This window comes from Erinaceus europaeus, chromosome 6 (genome assembly GCF_950295315.1).
Source record: "Erinaceus europaeus chromosome 6, mEriEur2.1, whole genome shotgun sequence".
Taxonomy (NCBI): Eukaryota; Metazoa; Chordata; class Mammalia; order Eulipotyphla; family Erinaceidae; genus Erinaceus; species Erinaceus europaeus.
The window spans coordinates 34,675,832-34,690,896 of record NC_080167.1 but is presented as its reverse complement, the minus strand read 5'-3'; the positions used below and the strand labels follow the sequence as shown (position 1 = coordinate 34,690,896).

General features: G+C 40.9%; 1 protein-coding gene across 1 annotated transcript in view; it reads right to left on the bottom strand.

Annotated features, from left to right (window-relative positions):
• Positions 1-523: 523 nt before the first annotated feature.
• Positions 524-15,065, bottom strand: part of PGBD5 (piggyBac transposable element derived 5) — a 156,484-nt gene continuing 141,942 nt past the window's right edge. Inside the window, exons 4-7 of the mRNA XM_007535131.3 lie at positions 11,206-11,386; positions 7,857-8,054; positions 6,366-6,471; positions 524-2,513 (exon numbers count right to left, since the gene is read on the bottom strand). Coding sequence (XP_007535193.1) covers positions 2,318-2,513; positions 6,366-6,471; positions 7,857-8,054; positions 11,206-11,386 — 681 coding nt within the window. The 3' untranslated portion in view covers positions 524-2,317. The remainder of the gene's footprint in view (positions 2,514-6,365; positions 6,472-7,856; positions 8,055-11,205; positions 11,387-15,065) is intronic.

Below are 15,065 nucleotides of genomic sequence, written 5' to 3'. Positions count from 1 at the left end.
TAGTCAGTCACCACAATCTCCATAAGAAACCAAGCTGTCTTTCTCGGTTATTTGTCAGAAAATAGGTAGACCCCATTAAAAAAAAAATGTAATCACTCTTTACTTGGCAATTGGGCATCACTCACTACAAGTGACTAACATGTTTCTTTATGCTAATCTGGAAATGACACAAACAGAAGAAATGAGGGTGGATCGATCTAGCTGGAAAACAGGCATGGTATTTTTATTCAGTGGCATCTATTTTTTTCTTAAAAATGTATTTATCTACAGAGAGGAGGAAAGAGAAGCAGAACATCACGGTGGTATATGTGCTGCTATGACTGAACTCAGGACCTCATGTTTGAAAGTCCAATACTTTAACGACTTTACCACCTCCTGGACCACTGAACTTCTTTTGTAAACTGCTCAGTGGTTCACTTAAGATTATATCCATTAGATTACATAACAAGAAACCAAACCTTAAAACAGTAGTTGGTATTTTTTGTCCCTTACTTTTGAAACAAATTCACATATTAAAAAAGAATCAACATCTAAATAGACTTTATTATTATTTTACTTATTTGGACAGAAAAGAAAATTCACCTTTCAATAGTCTCCCTAAGTATTTGAAACACATTAAACTCAGAAATAGTGACCTTGTAGAAAAGCATCATAAATTAAAAATATATTTCTCCATGTGGTAAAAGTGCTTTCAATCTAATTAAAGGACACAACAAAAGTATTTTAAACAATCTAAAATATTGCCTACAATGCATGGCATCAAATTAAAACCACAGGGCAAGGGTAATCACCATGAACCTAAGATACAGAAATAATGTAGAGTCTAGGAGCATGCTGCTAGCAACACTTCTAATTAACTGAATATGAACAAGAAAAAAAAAGTCCCAAAGACTGAGTAGAATAAATTTTACATTTGTAAAAATGAGGGGCTACGTAAATTGGACTGAATCGGGAAGCGCAACTCCAGAAATTACATGTTTATTGTCTGGGGTAAATAGTCAGACCAGATGACCTTTTTGGCTGTGGTCTTCCATGAACATGTGAACCTTGGTTTGAAAAGAGCCCAGGATGTTTTGAAAAATAAGCAGAGCCCTTGCTGCCAGTTATTGGTCATGAGGTCCTTTCAGTCCTGTGGTGGGCAAGCTCCTGGCCCCACTGAAAATAACACCAAGAAGCTAGTAGCCTAGCCACACCATTTCTATGATGTGGACTGATACTGGTAAACACTGCCAGTTTATTGCACACAAGGGAAAGAGAATTAGCAAGGTGTCTAGCATAGAGACTTGTTTGTTACAGCAATGCTACATATTTTCAAAACAAATAATTTTGCCAAAGGTAACAACAGCAACAAAGCTCAAGACCCATAGGTCTCCCAGTGCTTAATGGGGTGTTTGTTCTGGAAGCAAGCTGCCTTTTCTGACCCAGGCATGGGGCAGGTCACAGAACACTACCATGATCATGCAAGAAGCCATGAGTGCGGTGAGGCAGAAGGGTGAAAGGGGAGAAAAGAAGTAGGGGCATTTTCCTTTCACAGAAGCAAAGGTAAGAAAATAACCTGAAAATATATTTAAAAATAAAAAATAGCATCACACTTCACTGAGATTCTATTGGCATTTTCCTTTCTCTCCTATCCAGTAGCTGAACAGATGAGATGAGCAGGAAGACCTCATTAATTAATCAGAATAGACAATCACTGCCCATTTCATCGTTTTAATGGTACCCAACCTGTTTCTTCTATGAGACCTGCTCTAAACTGCTTACATGAGGCAAATGCTGGAAAAATCTCTGGCCTTCTATTTACACCTGAATCATTTTAGCAGTGCAGATCCAATGTTTGTTTCCTTTAAATATAGCATGAACTCCAATCATGCTGTAAATGTCTTTTCATCTTTACAAAACAGGCATTACTAGCAAAACATGCTACGGCTCATCCTACACCTGGCACCTTTGGTTGTAACAGTTTTCCTATTTCAACAGTGCTCAGAGATGAGCTCCTACAGGCTCTGTGGGTGTTGTGAGGACTGGACAGCAGCACTGGTTGGCATGTAAGGTCTGGGTCTGGTGCTCTGCCATTGTAGAGTGTTTGCCACAAGGAGGGTGGGCATTTCTTGGAGGAAGGACACACTATCTGAATGGACACCAGGACACAGTTATCTTCTGACCAGATCTCTCCTTGTACTTCCAGAGGATTTTGAGCTCCCCTCCCAGACTCAGTTATACCATAGGGTGTCTTCAAGTCTCTTATTAAGCAGATTAAAGAGTAGGCTCTTCCAACTCTCACTCCTCCATTGACCTTGTCCTTACTGACACCTGAGCATCAGGGTGTTGGAGAGGCATCTTCCAGGCCCAACAGCTCCTGCACAAGTCTCTCACCAAACTGTGCTCGGCTATACCTCTTCACATGGTAGGCATCTGACATTTTGTACAGGATGTAGGCATTATTGATAGCGATGCTGATGGCAAACCAGAATACCTGCTGCCAGGTCTTGTTTGGTTTATGAGAAATGAAATACCTAAGGAATGGAGATAATAAGAAAAGTTGATACAGATGGTTGAGGAGCACACCCATATACAGGAGACCTGTAAATACCCCAACATAGCTATTGAGATGGGGCAGATGGGCTTTGGGGGCCAGGAATCAGATAGGGATATATACTGAAACTTTTGTCAAAATAAACTTTACTTAAGACAGAGAAGAGGACAACTTTTATCATAGGATCATGTGGTCTCTGGAGGTGATGCTGAAACTAGAAGCTCTCAAGTTTCTAAGGAAAAAGGGCCTACTTAGTCCCTCTGGGTCCCTGCTGGCAAAGAGTCCTTCTCAAATGCTGTGTTCTGTGCATACTGAACTGCTTCTACTTTCCTCAGCTCCAGGCTCCTGAAAAGGAGGCTCCTGCCTTTTTCTCGTTGAGCACACGATTCCTGTTGTACCTTCCCTTTCTATAGAGAACAGATGTTACCTCAGGGAGGCCTCTTTTGGCCCTGAGACAGAGGACTCTTTCTGGGTCAACCCAGAACTTAGAACTTAGTGCTGTGTTTTACTCTCTACCTGGAAATTTGTCTCTGTATTACTGTTAAGTGTTTGAGAGATATGACTTCAACAACACCAAAATGTTCAGAACAAAGCAGGCACCCAAGGCAGATTTCTTGGTAATAATTTCAAGGATCCTGAGTGTACAGCAGGGATTCAGCAAAGTCTTACTCCATAAGGAGTGGATCTCTATTTGTATTTAGGCTGAGTTTTTCAGGAGAACCATAGCATTCCCTCTTTTCTATAAAAAGTCCAACATATCACTGGCAAACCCACAAAAAAGGCTAAATAAATATCCAATAATCTTTGGGTTAGTCCAACCTTCTCTATGTTATGAGGCTTAATTCCAGCACAGTTGAGCCTGGAACAATCAAGATTTCAAGTTTGAAAAATGCAGGTCCATCACATCAAATCGATGGGGTTTATAATCAACAATATTTATGCACCTTTCCCATATTTGGGAGCTACTCTCTTCCCTGATGCAGCTTTCTGGTCCTTCTGCCAGCTGTGACATCATCTCCCCAGACAATAACTAGGATTCACCTGTACATCAGATTTCAGGCTCAGGCAAAAATAAACAAACAAAAAACACTAGTATAGCCACAGGCCCTTTGGAATATAACTAAAACATGCCTACTATCTATCTACAAAACAGAGACCCCCTCCCCCCCAACTCTTCACCTGCACTATTCCAGCCTTTAGTTCTATGATTGGTCAACAATTTGTTTGGCTTTGTAGTTAACTCTCTTTTCAACCAATGCTGGGAACATGTGTAAGCCTGATAGAGCTTAGGGAGAACCACCCCCATCTTTGGATGGAGGTCTGAGAAGATAACCTCTTGGTAAGTCTCTCTCAACCGAGGTGAGCATAAGGGGGAAACTCAGACTTGGTTCTTTCCTTCTTGACTCTCAGGCCCACAGAAACCCCAGTACTTCCCACATGGCCATAGATTTACTTATTCAAAGTCACCTTCTGATCACAGAAGAACACACCTTATCACACACTTCATCACACACCTCAGACCCCAGACAAGAGAAATTCCAAACTATATGGCTTTTTGATATCCATCTTCTTTCTGTCTCACCCTATGGGTTTAACCCCTATGCTTCTCTCAAATACCTTTGGATAATTAATTTGCTTGTGTCATGGAGAATAACTGTCTTGTATCTCATCAATTCCTGTCATACCAGCCCCCTACCTTAGGGGCATGCTGACTGTTAAGAGAACTGTAATTTCTGATGTATTTCAACAATAATTACCTCCATTGCTCTTCTATTTAACTCATGTCCACTTTGCTAATAAACGGACTCTAGGATTCTGGGATTCTGGGACTCAGATTCTAGGCACGCTAAGAGTCCCCTGGTGTCTTTTACTTCGTGTCACCCCTGTCGTGAGCGAGAAAGAACCAGCCCGTTACCCTTCCCCTGGAGACCACCCCGCCGGAGAGAGAGATACCCCGAAAAACCACCAGGTTCCAGATGCTAGCAGGATGCTGACCAGACTTCCCTGGACAGACAACTCCACCAATGTGTCCTGGAGCTCTGCTTCCCCAAAGCCCTTCCCCAATAGGGAAAGAGAAAAGACAGGCTGGGAGTATGGATCGACCTGTCAATGCCCATGTTCAGCGGGGAAGCAACTAAACCTTCTGCATCCCACAAGGACCTTGCGTCCATATTCTTGGAGGGTTAAAGAATAGGAAAGCTGTCAGGGAAGGGGAAGGGATACAGAGTTCTGGTGTGGGAATTGTGTGAAGTTGTACCCCTCTTATCCTATGCTTTAGTCAATGTTTCCTTTTTATAAATAAAAAATTTAAAAGAAAAAGAAAAATGCAGTTCCACTGGTATGCCCATTTTATTGTCATAATCTTAATATTTAAAATGTTTTTTTTAATTTAATTCGTCAGGACAGAGTATAACTGAGAGGGGAAGAAGAGATACAGAGGGAAAGAGACAACTGTAGCCCTGTTTTACTGCTTGTCAAGCTTCCCCCTTACAGGTGGGGACTGGGGAATTGAACCTGCATGTTTATGCATGATAATGTGTACTTAAACGGATGTATTACCTCTTGATCTTGAAATAAACTTATTATTAATACAGCTCTTTATCTCCTCATTTAGTAGCATTTTTCTCTAGATGGCTTTATTGTAAGGATACAGTATGTAGGGAGTTGGGCGATAGCGCAGCGGGTTAAGCACACGTGGTGCAAAGTAAAAAGACTGGAATGAAGATCCCAGTTCGAGCCCCTGGCTCCCCACCTGTAGGGGAGTCACTTCTCCCCCTTTGTCTTCGCCTTTTCTCTCCATTTCTCTCAACATTTCCAACAACGAGGACATCAATGACAACAACAATAATAACCACAACAACAATAAAACAGCAAGGGTAACAAAAAGGAAATAAATATTTAAAAAAAGAATATAGTATGTAATACATATAAAATATTAAAAAATGTGTTGATTGACTTTATATTTTTGTTAACATTCTGGTTAACAACAGGCTATTAATAAAGGTTTTGAGAAATGAAAGTTATATGTAGATTTCTCTCTCACTATATATGGGGTCAGTACTCTTAAATCCTGTGCTGTTAAAAAGTCAACTGTAATTTAATAGTCATTAGCAATAACAATAATTTTTGGAGTTCCTGTCATAGCTACTTATATGTGACAAGGAGACAGCATTGTGGGTATGTGTATGCTTGTGTGCATGTCATCTGTTTATCTGTGTATATACTTAAGACAGAGCTACACCAGAGGCATATATTGAGAATGCTTGGGACTGATGCTGAGAGGTCCAAGAGTTGGGAAAAGAAGGCCACTTCCAGGCAAGAAGGAGGAAGAGAAAGAGGGAAGAAGGGAGGGAGGGAGGGAGAGGGAGAGGGAGAGGAAGACGAAGGAGAGGGAGGGAGAGAGAGAGAGAGAGAGAGAGAGAGAATGAGAATGGGGGGGCAGAGATTAGGAGACACGTTTAAAGAGAGAGGGGTTTAATACCTAAGCTGGGAGGTCAGGATGAGGGCTCAGTATTTTATCTCACAGTTTTGTTTTTTTTTTATCACTAAGATTATCACTGGAGCTCAGTGCCTACACAATTCCACTGTTCTACATGGCCCTTGTTATTCTGATAAAGGATGAGACTGAGAGACAGAGCAAAAGACAGAAACTTGCAGCACTGCTACACCATTTGTGAAGTTTCCCACTTGCATGTGAGGATGGGTGCTTGGTAATGTATGCACCAACTGGCTTCTCACATATGGTCTTCATTATTCAATTCTGAAATTGGTGAAATATTTTCTCTCTTCTGTGATGGCAAACCTGCAAGAGCTCTCCTGCCTATTCTCTTACTTGCTGTACTTGTCATCATATTTGCAGATATAGCTAAGGTGAGCAGCAAATGCTTCCACAGCCAAGGGACAAGGGATCTCCACATTCTTCCTCTTGATGATCATTCCTGTGGAAAAGAAAGGAGATAAATATCCTTAGTACTCTTTCTGAACCACTTCCTCACCAATTTTAAATGAGATGAGTGGAGGGGGTCATTGAAGGATGGGAATAAATGAACCAGACTTCAAATGCATACACACATATATGCAGACACACATATACAACTGACCTCCTTGACAGTATTATTTCAAATGTGAAGAGAACAGATGATTGAAATGTAAAGAAACACAGAACTTTTCACTATACAACTGAATTGTTTTTAGAAAGTATCCCTTTGTCATTTCAATGTCCTTTTCAGAAGTTTTATAATGTTTTAGTGTAGTTTTTTTAAATCCAGATTTCCTTCACTAAGGAGATGGCTCATCAGGTAAAGTTCATGCCTTTCTATGCACGATGCCCTGGGTTCAATCCCTGACACACATGGAAGTGCATTCATTTCCATGAATCATGAAGTAGTACTTTAGTTTCTGTCCTGTTCTTTCAATTTCTTCTATTTTCTCATGTAAAATATATAGAATATAAAGTGGGCCTGGGAGGCAGCTCCAAGTTATCATGCATGCCTGATGCCCTGAACTCATTCTCCAGAACTATATAATGATAAACAGATAGCCTATTAAATAAATTTCTTAGTTATGAATGAATTTTTAAAATATTTATTTATTCCCTTTTGTTGCCCTTGTTTTATTGTTGTTATTGATGTCATCATTGTTGGATAGGACAGAGAGAAATGAAGAGAGGAGGGGAAGACAGAGAGACAGGGAGAGAAAGACAGACACCTGCAGACCTGCTTCACCGCTTGTGAAGCGACTCCTCTGTAGGTAGGAAGCCAGGGGCTCAAAGTGGGATCCTTACACTGGTCCTTGTGCTTCATGTCATGTGTGCTTAACCCACGGCCTAACTCCCTATGAATGAATTTTAAGCCCCAAGGAGTATTAATGTGCTACACACACACACACACACACACACACACACACACAAACACACACACAGAGAAAGTAGTAAACTTTCAAGAAAGATACTGAAAAGATAAGATACTCAATTTTTATCTTTCCATCAAGAGAGATTTTTCACAAAATCAGGATAAAACACTAATCATGTGCATAACAAATTACCACCTATATGTAACCTGAGAAACCAAATGGAGGTTGTGTAAATTTCATTCCACCACTTTGTTTCCTCCAACAACTGACAAGTAATAGAGAGAGGAAAGTCTTATCTTACAGTTATAACAGTAGCAGCACATGACTCAGAAGCTGATGAATAATATGGGTCAACTTGCCACAAACACTGCACAGACAATTGAGAAATTTAAACCCAATGAATCACCTCTTGCTCAAGTTCATCAAAATCCCTTTGCCCCACATACCCATGCTGAGAATGGTCTGTGCCCACCTTGCTGCATGGGTGAGTAGGCATTAGTCAAGAAGCGGAAGTATCCTTTGTTGTACCAGCAAATCAGGGACATATTCCCCTTCATCTTGATTCGGTGTTGGCCCCGGATTGGGGGATTGACTGGGTTTGTCAGCATGGACAATGGCAGGCCAGTGCAGTCACTCTTCCTGGAGCTGAGCAGGCCACAGCAGTAAATCCCTAGTGTGAGAGGGACCCCAACCACACATAAATCAGAGGTGACAGTGGCTTCCCCACTCCATACATATTCAATGAAAGGATGCCCTCAAGATACCAATGGGAGATAAACCCTCAAGAAGTCTTTCTAAAAGTGTGCAAAAATTTAGGGAATTTAATCAGATCTACCATGTTTCCTAGTAATTTCAGAAGTATATTATGAATTATATGTAAAAAATGTTACGTGGGTAGCAAAACATAAGGAATAACTGGAAGGTTCATTGTTATAGTCTTTACTGTGTGCCAGGAACAATTCTGAGCACATATACCTAACACACTATTTGTTTCCAGAATCTTCTGCACTCAGTAAGCTACTGTATCTACTTTACATGACAGGAATTGCAGTTCCACAAAGTCCCTTAGTTCATAGTTGGGAGGGCAAAGGTGGCCACTCAGCACAGGCCCAGCTGATGTTCAAACATGACCATAGTTATGCCACCCTGATAAACTCACCAAAACTCAGTCTTGGGCCAAACATGATGTTTGTTTGCATAGAATCAAGGGGCAGTCTTGTAAATCAAGTAACTTAGGGGAACTAAGTTAAATGCAGAGGATGGAATAATAATTTTAAAAATAAGGTACTTAGCCAGTGTCTTGTTTGTCAATATAAAGTATGTGTGAGTAGAAAAAAGAGAAGCTTTATTGTTAGGTCCAGAAAAATTCATAGGGAAGTGGCAGTCTTGTAAATCAGGTAACTTAGGGGAACTAAGTTAAATGCAGAAGATGGAATAATAATTTTAAAAATAATGTACTTAACCAGTGTCTTATCTGTCAATATAAAGTATATGTGAGTACAAAACGTATGTGTGAGTAGAAAAAAGAGAAGCTTTATTGTTAGGTCCAGAAAAATTCATAGGGAAAGGAGAGATTATGAGCAGATACCAGAACAAGGAGGCTGCTCTAAAATCCATGATGGGTCCAAGGTCTTGCTTAGTTTCCCCTCCCTATGGGGCTATAATCCTCAGACAGCCAGGTGGCCACAGGGTTAATAGGGAAAGTGTGCTTCTCCAGGCATCCTTCTTCTTAGTCTTTACATGTAGGGAAAGAAAGTCTTCCCTCAATTCACTGAAGATTGATTAAGTATCATCAGTAAATTGAAATATTCTAGATTCCCTAAACTTTAACCATCACTTCTTTCCCATCAGGCTGAAGGGAAAATCTAATCCTTCCTTTCCTTCTTGAACTAGTGCCTTTAGGAACAGCAGTGGGTGTGGAGTAAGACCCAGTGAAACTACTCCAGTCTTCAGATTTGAAAATAATCTGTTTTTAAAATGAGGAGGATTAACTTAATTTTGAAAAGAATTTATGAATGGTTGACTTATATAGTTAATTAATTAGTGCCAGGGATCAAGCCTAGGACCTCACATATGCAAACTATGCACTCTACTGCTAATATTCATCCCTGAACAAGAGTATTTTACATTATCCACTTGGTTCTCAGTACAGTCAAGCAGCCAAGAAGCAGCTGCATTTTTTTAAGAGGGAAAGAAGGAAATTCAAGTACCAAATAAGTTTTTATGGATCTATTCTTTAAAGACAACATTATTATATGTTTGTTACACTGCCAAAACAATTACAAAGTCTTTTATATTATAAAGAAGTTTCTGTGCTCTAGGAGGGTCAGCTAGGATCACAGGTACTTTGAATACTTACTAGGATCATCTAGGGGGCTTAAAAAGCACATGTGATGAGAGGCGGCCAGCCTATATTAAAAGAGTCAACTCTTGGGGTGGGCGCAACCATCTCTGTGGGCATGGGAGAGAATCACTATCCTCACTATTCATCACTGCATGTAGGGTAGGGAGAATCCACCCAGTAGAGCACATGCCTTCCTGTACATAGGGAACTGGGATTGAGCTCCAGCACCACATGAGAGCATCATAGATGGTACTAGAGAAGCTTCATGAAACAGTGTTGAGGTGTTTCTCTGTTCTCTGTGTCTCTAAACAAACAATGAAAACAATCAGGCTGGGTATACTTCTCAGTAGTAGTAACACACATATGGGAGGTTATAGCATATATTTAAAATGTTTCAATTATTTATGCACAAGGTGCTGTGCAAAGGCTCAATAATTTTAGGTACTTCTGAAAAAACAGGCAATAAAATCTTTGATCACTCTTGGAAAAGCTCAAATTCCTTATCTAATTATTTTCTTCCCATCAGAAGATCCTTCTTTGTCCACATCCTAAGTCTCTGCACTGGGGAGTGTTCCCTTCCTAACTACATTAGAGATCTCTACACCTAGATCTTAGGGAAGCAAGCACTGATAATTTTATTTGGCATCTTCACTCAGCAACACATAATTCCCATCTAGTAAACCTGCTGTGAGTTGGCCCTGACCTTACCACTTGACTGTCAGGTCAGGTGATACCTCACAGAGGATGTGAGGTAGGGAGTGGCTACCACAAAGCAAATCATGCTATCAAGAGACATTCTAGGAATCCCAGCAGTTTCACTGCCATACTTCTCCAGTATGGCTGGTTAACATGTTTTATGGTCAAACTTCTGCAACTTGACTTACAGAAGCTATCTTCACATAGTCTGATCTTCTCTGAATTCTCTCAAAGGCTAAATATTGAGCCTAGAAATCAGGTTTTGCACATTAATAAGACAAAGCCAGTCCAGAGGCTGGTTTAGATGGTGAGGTCTTTAGGAGGTGCTCATGTCATGAGATGGAGGCCTCATGAATAGTTAGTGCCTATACAAAGAGAGTAAGCCTACAGCACCCATTTACCCCTTCTTCCATGTAAGAACATAATAAGTCTTCATCCTAGAAGGGAACTCTTACCAGAACCCAAAATAGTGGCACCTTGTTCAAACCCCTAATTATTTTTTTCTGATTACAAGCCACCTAGCATGCAGTATTTATAACAGCAGCTAGAATTAAATTAAATCTTAAGATAACTTATTTGATAGTCACAACCTAGTAGGGAAGAAATGCACACTGAAAACTGGATAAATATGTATCCCTCAGAACACAAGCACTATAGTTTTACAAATCTTCAGAACCAGCAGGGCAGGGTGACGATACTACATACTTTAAGCCCTGGCCCTCTCCACTGTGTCTTCAGGGAAGGAGAAGTCCTGCACAGAAGAGCTTGCCAACTGACAAACCTTGCTTTTCAAATTCTTCAAACAGTGTCAAGCTGGTGATGCTGGGCCCCGTGAAGATGATGTAGTTCTTGCCTGCTGCATTCTGGCATAAACTCCTGGCCACCATGCTGTGGAGCTGAGGCTTATTCTTTAATGCATCCAGTCCATCTGGGACCCCAGATTCCTTCAGGTGGACATAAATCTTTAATAGAAACACACAGGGGTCAGTGTGCTCAAAGTAGTATTAGATGAGGGTCCAAAGCTTTGTGAAACAGCCTTTAGCACTTGGCCAGGAATATGTGGAAAAGTCACCCCCTCTTTGAGCCTCTAGCCACATGCAAAAAAATGAAACTAGATCACTCCCTAACACCATGCACCAAAATTAGCTCTAAATGGATCAACAATCTGAAAGTATAAAAACCACAGAAGAATATATCGGTGAAACATTTCAGGGCCGTATTTGGAGACTCCATCCCCTGGGAAAAGGAAACAAAAACAAAAAGAACAAATGGGACTATATCAAATTAAAAAGCTTCTATAAACAGAAAACCCCCAAAATGGGAAAAAATATTTGTATACTACTCCAGACGAGTGGTTGATACAAACATCTATCATACAGCTCAACAAAAAGAAAAGAGTAACTCAATAAAAATGTTGACAGAAGATATGAATAGATGGTTCTCTAACGAGTTACATGTGGTGCACAGACATGTGCAGAAATATTCCAACATCATTAGAGAAATGAAAATTAAAATCATATTCAGATTCCATCTCGTGAGAATGGGCTCCATCAGTAAAATAAGAGAAGATAAGTGTAGGAGAGCACGTGGGGAGAGAGAGGAACTCTACTACACTGCTGGTGGAAATGCAAACTGGTGCAGCCACTATGGAGAACAGTATGGAGACTCCATAATCAAATACAAATGGAAATATCTTATGATCTAACAATCTCAATAATAGGCATATACTCAAAAGATACAGTAACACTGATTCAAAGGGATATATGCACCCTCATCTTCATAGTGGCTTTACTCACAACAGCAAAAATTTGGAAGCAACCAAAGTGCCCTTCAACAGATGACTGGATTAAAAAGTTATAGGACATATACTCAATGGAGTACTACTCAGCTATGAAAAAACAGATGGTATTATGTCCTTTGGGATAATGTGGATGAAACTAAGAAGATTATGCTTAGTGAAACAAGTTAGGAGATAAAGTACAACTACACCTTTCCTATGAAAGGAAAGGTCTCACCCAAGTAATGAAGGTGAAGGTTTGACATTCCACACCTGATGTCTCTGGACACAGTCTGAAGTGGTACTTGCTTGCTGAGGTGGTACTCTTTGCGTTGATTAGGTTGGGATAGGCAGATGCAGTATCTTTTGGTATGAATTGGGAGAATCATGCAGGAAAGTGAGCCCCCAACCTAGAGGTTCCAGGACTGGGGGAAATATAGCCTCTCTAGAGGAAGCAGGAGGTTCCTGATGTCTTAGGGATTAAGAAAGCAATAGTTAATTATTGCTGTAATCAAGTTATTTGGTAATTGGGTTAACTTTGAAAATCCCTTTTTTAGGATTTGCTATATCATACACAACATCACCATAATTTATGTCCTTTGACATTACTTGTATATAGCTGTGCCACCCACTGGTTGTTTCTGTTCTCCCTGGTATAAGCTTTTAAGAGTCAACATATCAAAGACTTGGCCTATGGTCTGTGTTATAAAAAGTCTGAGACATTCAATTGATTTTCCCCCTCTCATATTTAGTCATGGGCCTTTTGGAATATAATTAAAATAGGCCTACTAGCTACCTACAAAATGGAGACACCACCCTACCCCCACCCCAACTCTTCATCTGTACTATTCAAGCCTTTAGGTTCATGATTGTTCAACAATTTGTTTGGCTTTATATGTTAACTCTCTCTTCAGCCATGAGGTTCCAGATGCTACCATGATGCCAAACAGACTTCCCTGAACAGACAACCCCACCAATGTGTCCTAGAGCCTTGCTTCCCCAGAGCCCCTCCCCAGTAGGGAAAGAGAGTGACAAGCTCAGAGTATGGATCACCTTGTCAATGCCCATGTTCAGCAGGGAAACTATTACAAAAGCCAGACCTTCTACCTTCTGCACCCCATAATGACCCTGGGACCATACTCCCAGAGAGATAAAGAATAGGGAAACTCAAACAGACACAATGGGCCTAGACCTCAAATAAATCCCTCTCCTCATTATTACCGGTCATCTCTATCAGGAACAACAAAAAAGACCCCTTTGTGGGGCCCCCATAGGACCTTGCCCTCAACTTGGGTAAACAATGGTAGAGAATGTTCCATCCTTCAAAGGGAGACTGGAAAACATACTCTATGCTACACCTGAGGAAGATGGGTAGATATTAGGGCAGCTTGGAATGTTCCTACTCATGATCACAGAATGTGAGCTGAGATCTACAGGGATGCAGAGGTCACATAGGCTCCGAAGCTGAATACGAGCCCCAGACCAAATCAAATCGATGGGGTCTATAGTCAACAATAACTATACACCTCTCCCTTATTAGGGAGCTACTCTCTTCCTTGATCCAACTTTTTGTCCCTTTTCCAGCCATGATATCACCCCCCCAGACAATAACTTGGACCCACCTGCATATCAGATTTCAGGCTCAGAGAAAAAAAAAAAAAACTAGTATAGTCACAGGCCCTTTGGAATAGATCTAAAATAGGCCTGCTAGCTATCTACAAAATGGAGACTCCCCAACTCTTCATCTGCACTATTCCAGCCTTTAGGTCCATGATTGGTCAACAATTTGTTTGGCTTTGTATGTTAACTCTCTTTTCAGCCACCAGGTTCCAGATGCGAGCATGAGGCCGACCAGACTTCTATCAATAGAGGACCCTACCAGTGTGTCCTGGAGCTCCGATTCCCAGAGACCCACCCTACTAGGGAAAGAGAGAGGCAGACTGGGAGTATGGATCGACCAGTCAATGCCCATGTTCAGCAGGGAAGAAACTATAAAAGCCAGACCTTCCACCTTCTGCCATCCCACAATGACCTTGGGTCCATACTCCCAGAGGGATAAAGAATAGGAAAGCTATCAGAGGAGGGGATGGGACATGGAGATCTGGTGGTGGGAATTGTGTGGAGTTGTACCCCTCTTATCCTATGGTTTTGTTAATGTCTCCTTTTTTAAAAAATAAATTTAAAAAAAAAGAATAAGTAGGGCACCAAAGTAAAAACCCTGTGGTGAGGGGGAGGATGGACATGCGGGATGGTGGGGGGTGGGGGGATAAGGGTGGGTGGATGGGATGGGACACAGTCTTTTGGTGGTGGGAATGGTGTTTATGTACACTCCTAGTAAAGTGTAGTCATATAAATCACTAGTTAATTAATATGAGAGGGGGAAAATTAATTTTATGTCTCAAAGTTTTTAAAACACAGACTGAGTCTTTTTAATATATAGGCTGTGTATTTGATATGCGGACTCTCTCAAAAGCCTAGACCAAGTAGATCAGAAGCAACCAGTGGCACAGCTATATAAGATACTAGGCACTATACAGCAAACCCTAACAAAAAGACTTTTCAAAGTTAACCCAATTACCAAATAATGTGATGATAACATTAACTATCCATTGTCTTTTTGAACCCTAAGACAACAGGAACCTCAAATCTACACTATAGAGCCTATATTGCCCCCAGTCCTGGAACCTTAGGATAGGGCTCACTTTACCGCATGCCTCTCCCAATCCATATCAAATAATATTGCATCTGCCGATTGCAACCTAATCAGCGCAACGATTGCCACCTCAACATGCTTCAGTTCAGACTGTATCCAGAGACTTCAGGTGTGGAATGACAACCCTTCAGCTTCATTACTCGGATGAGAC